The 4,369-nt window shown below is 56.6% G+C and overlaps 1 protein-coding gene across 1 annotated transcript; it reads right to left on the reverse strand.

Moving 5' to 3' along the window:
- Positions 1–366: 366 nt before the first annotated feature.
- Positions 367–2,225, reverse strand: SPN (sialophorin). The gene is made up of 2 exons (XM_066275656.1): positions 2,154–2,225; positions 367–1,777 (listed from the first exon to the last, which is right to left on the reverse strand). Exon 2 carries the CDS (start codon positions 1,747–1,749, stop codon positions 496–498), a length of 1,254 nt encoding a protein of 417 aa, XP_066131753.1. The 5' UTR covers positions 1,750–1,777; positions 2,154–2,225; the 3' UTR covers positions 367–495.
- Positions 2,226–4,369: the final 2,144 nt, after the last annotated feature.

The following is a 4,369-nucleotide window of genomic DNA, read 5'->3' on the forward strand; positions in this document are numbered from 1 at the left end:
CCAGGCACAGAGCACTGGGGCCTGGAGCCAGAGGAGTTTCCCCGGATGGCCCAGTGGCCGTCCTGATCGACGGAGCCCAATGGACTCTCCAGAGTAATCCGCGACGGGAGTTCGCTGGCCTGTTACCTCCTTCTTCCCAGACTCTGGGGGCCTCGAGGAACCCTCTCTGAGCGATCGTGGAGGTCAAGGAAATCTTGTTATAGAGACTCGCCTCTGGTTTCGAGGACAGAGACATGGAGACGAAGGTGGTGGAGAGAAGTGGGGGTTGATAAGGAAGTTTCGGTGGGTGGTCCCGGTGGCGGGGCCGGGGCCGGGGCCGGCGCAGCTGGCGGGTGCTAGTGTGGGCGCTGGAGTGGAGCGGGCGGGCCAGGGTCCTGCGGTGGCTGGGGATTCAGAGCGGAGCCGTTGGGGGAAATGCTGGCGGACGAGGTTGGAAGTGATGTGAGAGAGGGAAGGCGACCAAAGCTAGAGACCACCTGCCTGCAGTCCTCTTACTCACAAGCACTGAGGGGCCTCCGCGCCTGCGGCCAGCGGCCCGTCACTCTCAGGGGCGTCCCCAGAGCCGTCCTCGCCCTCAGCGCCCACCAGAGGCTCCTCCTCGCCCTGCAGGCTGGCCGAGCAGGTCTTGACCTCCTCCATCGCCAAGGAGCCCTGGCGGGACTTCCGCCGCCCAAAGAAAGTGGTGAGCGTGGGCCGGCGGCCAGGGCCCTCCCGCTCCGGGGTCCCGCAGCCCCTGTCACCCCCAGACGCCCCCGTGGCTGTTATGGCCGCCTCCTCGTCCGACACCCTGGCCGGCCCGGCCCAAGCGTCCACCACCCCGTTGCGCTTTCCACCTCCGCTCAGGGTCAGGGCCCCGGTCCTCCGCTTCTGCCGCTGGCGCCACAGCAGGAGCAGTGCCAGGAGGACAATGACCACCAGCAGGGCCACCAGCACAGCCACCAGCAGGGTCTGTTTTGTCCTCTTATCTGAATTTGCACTGTCGTTTGTGGAGGTCTCCCGGGGAGTCACGATGGATATTTTCATCCCAGCGCTGGGGGAGCCACTGGTCTCCGTGGGCGTCTCCAGAGAGCCAGTTGTCACGATGACAAGGCGTCCACTTGTGTCACTGGAGGTCTCTGGAGAGTTAGTGGGTAGGGTGGTAGAGGATCTTCTGGTCCCATCAGAGGTCTCTGGAGAGCTAGTTGCCATGGTCACAGGAAGTCCACTGGTCCCACTGGCGGCCTCCAAAGAGCTAGTTGCTACGTGAACAGGGGGTTCACTAGTCTCATCAAAGGTCTCCAGAGAGCTAGTTGTCATGATGATGGGAGGCACACTGGTCCCATTGAAGGGTTCCAGAGAGCTGGTGGCCGTGGTTCCACCAGTCGTGGCATTAAGTCCCAGAGCATTCTCCGCTGGGACAGGAGGGGTGACGGTTGCACTGGAGAGTTCCTGGAACACCGGTGACTTCCTGGTGGAAACTTCGTGGGTGATTGTTGTCCCGTTGGTGGCAGCCTCGGGAGAGAACTCCTCACTGGTTGTAGGAGGAGCTGAGGAAGGTGGAGGGGTCTGTTGCAAGATGCTGTCATGTTTCTCAGAGCCCCTTATTATAGTATGATTGGAGGTCACTGAGTTCACTGTTGGGGTCTCAGAGACATCTGGGACCACAGAAAAAGAGAACGCTCTGGGTGCCGATGTCTTCGGAGGCCATGAGGTCAACGCATCTTGGGCCAAGACGCCCCCAAAGAAGAGAAGAAGCAAGGCCATTTCCATGGCAACAGGCACTGGCAGGAGGTGGGACCTGAGGGTGGGAGGTGGAGAAAGGGAACACGTCAAGAGGAGGTGCTAGGACCCAGCCAGGCCCTTCCCTCCTGCTCACTTCCCTGCCAACCGCCAGACCTGACCTGTGGCTTACTGATGGCCCCCTTTCCTTTAGTGTTATCAGAAGTAACACGGTGGCAGATGCTGGCAGTTCCCCATTAACTCTATCCCACAGGCCTCTCAAGGCCTGGGCAGCATGCAGTCCAGCAACGGCCAGCCCCACTGGCCTTCCCTGACCCTGTGCAGCCTCAGTGGCTCCTGGTCCTCTTTTCCCATCATCTGTTCAGGTCTTCTCAAGCCACAGGCACGTTCCTAGGTCCGCGGAGACCCTGCCCCACCAAGTCACACCTCCTTACCAGCTCACTTGACAAGGGCACGGGGCTGGGGCCAAGCTGCTCCAACTCCTCCTGAGGCTGGGGCAGGACTGGGCGGACAGGGCCCCAGGGGGAAAGGAAGTGGCCCTGGCTCCACCCACCCCACCCCAGCATCCTGCCCCACCCACCCCGTTCACACCGCTGCCATGTGATGAGAGCGGCATCGCTCACCCTTTCTGGGGTCCTAGCTGGTGGGGGGCTCCGGAGTCTGGAACGGGGATTCCTGGGTCTTGGCTGGGAGCTGGGATGGCGGACGGTGAAGTCAGGACGAGGAAGAGGGTCGGACCCCAGAGATGGGAGCGAGAAGAGAACTAAAGGGTGCAGGGGAGGAAATGGGAGGGGAGGGTGGTTTCCTTTGTGTTTGTGGTCCCCAACCTGCTAGGCCAGAAGGGTGGCACTGGCCTGAGAGCTCCGGGAAGCACTGGGGCAAGACGAAGCCCCTGACTTGGCAAGCTGCACGGATCCTTGCTGAGCTCTTGACAACTACTCAAGAACCTGGTGGGGGTCCCCACAGTGACCCCAGTTCTGAGCACTGCATATGTTATGATGTTATTTTTGTAGAAGCTAATTAAGATGTGGGAATCTCTATGGAAAACTGTCTGGAAAAGTATTTACTGAGGTATTAACCAAGTTTCTTAGGATAGGTATGAGTAGGGGGTTCTTTATTTTCTTCTTTGATTGGCTGCTGGTTTCTGACTTTCCCCTAACTTGTAAGCTTTTACTTATGCTATGCTTATGGTTTTGTTGTTTGCCTTTCTTTTTAAAAAATCAATACTGATTTTCTGCCTGACCTGTGGTGGCGCAGTGGATAAAGTGTCAACTTGGAATGCTGCAGTCACCGGTTCAGAACCCTGGGCTTGCCTGGTCAAGGCACACACGAGAAGCAACTATGAGTTGATGCTTCCTGCTCCCCCCATCCCAACCTTTCTCTCTCTCACTTCTCTTTCTAAAATCAATAAATAATTTTTTTAAACTGATTGTCACCTGACCAGGCAGTGGTACAGTGGGTAGAGAGTCAGACTGCGACACAGAAGACTCAGGTTCAAAACCTCGAGGTTGCCGACTTGAGCGTGGGGTCACCAGCTTGAGCGTGGGGTCACCAGCTTGAGCGTGGGGTCACTGGCTTGAGCGTGGGATCACTGGCTTAAGTGTGGGGTCAGAGACATGAGCCCAAGGTTGCTGGCTTGAGTCCAAGGTTGCTGGATTGAGTCCAAGGTTGCTGGATTGAGCAAGGAGTCACTGGCTCACCTGGAGTCTACCCCACCCCTCCCCGATCAAGGCACATATGAGAAAGCAATCAATGAACTAAGGTGTGCAACAAAGAATTGATGCTTCTCATTTCTCTCCCTTCCTGTCTGTATGTCTGTCTATCCCTATCTGTCCCTCTCTCTGTCTCTGTCACAAAACAAAACAAAACAAAACAAAACATGTATGTACAAATAACATGACCGAAACCGGCCAATGTCAGGCGCTGGGACCCTACTGCACTGACAAACTGACAAGTGAATCTGACACAAAGACATGAGTCTCCTGGGTCAGCGACAGGAATCCATTAGTCACCACACAGCGAGCAGCAGGGGCATGACGTTTTCATCGGTTCCCCTTGCCCTCAAGTCCCACGGGGGTGACACAGGGGCTTGCCCCACAGCTGACGAAGTTCCTTCTTTTCAAGCCGCTGGTAAGGAAGCCTCTGTTTGTCTTGAAAAGAGACATTACTTCATCCCTTAGAGTCACTCACTGCAAACACAACCTTGGAAGTGGCCTGGGTATAGAGCGGCTGAGACCTGGCATTCTTGACCTACCAGCGGAGTGTGTAGGAACGCTCAGGGCCTCCGTGCATTGCGTCTCCAGCACAGGAGCCATACAACGAAAAGGCTCCACACCACGGCCAGCGGATAAACATCCGGAACGATGTCTGTGTTTACACATGCATGTATTTCATCATATTAGATTTTATTACACATCCTGTTCTGCACTTTTCCTTTCTTACTGAAGTAATGAAAGAAGGAGAGAGGGAGGGAGGGAGGAAGGAAGGAAGGAAGGAAGGAAGGAAGGAAGGAAGGAAGGAAGGAAGGAAGGAAAGGGAAGGGAAGGGAAGGGAAGGGAAGGGAAGGGAAGGGAAGGGAAGGGAAGGGAAGGGAAGGGAAGGGAAGGGAAGGGAAGGGAAGGGAAGGGAAGGGAAGGAAGGAAGGAAGGAA

The sequence above is a fragment of the Saccopteryx bilineata genome, chromosome 4, assembly GCF_036850765.1.
Source record: "Saccopteryx bilineata isolate mSacBil1 chromosome 4, mSacBil1_pri_phased_curated, whole genome shotgun sequence".
In the NCBI taxonomy this organism is placed as follows: domain Eukaryota; kingdom Metazoa; phylum Chordata; class Mammalia; order Chiroptera; family Emballonuridae; genus Saccopteryx; species Saccopteryx bilineata.

What these genes read in the sequence shown, in the direction of transcription:
- SPN (XM_066275656.1), bottom strand. Translation starts at nt 1,749, where the DNA reads ATGGAAATGGCCTTGCTTCTTCTCTTCTTTGGGGGCGTCTTGGCCCAA.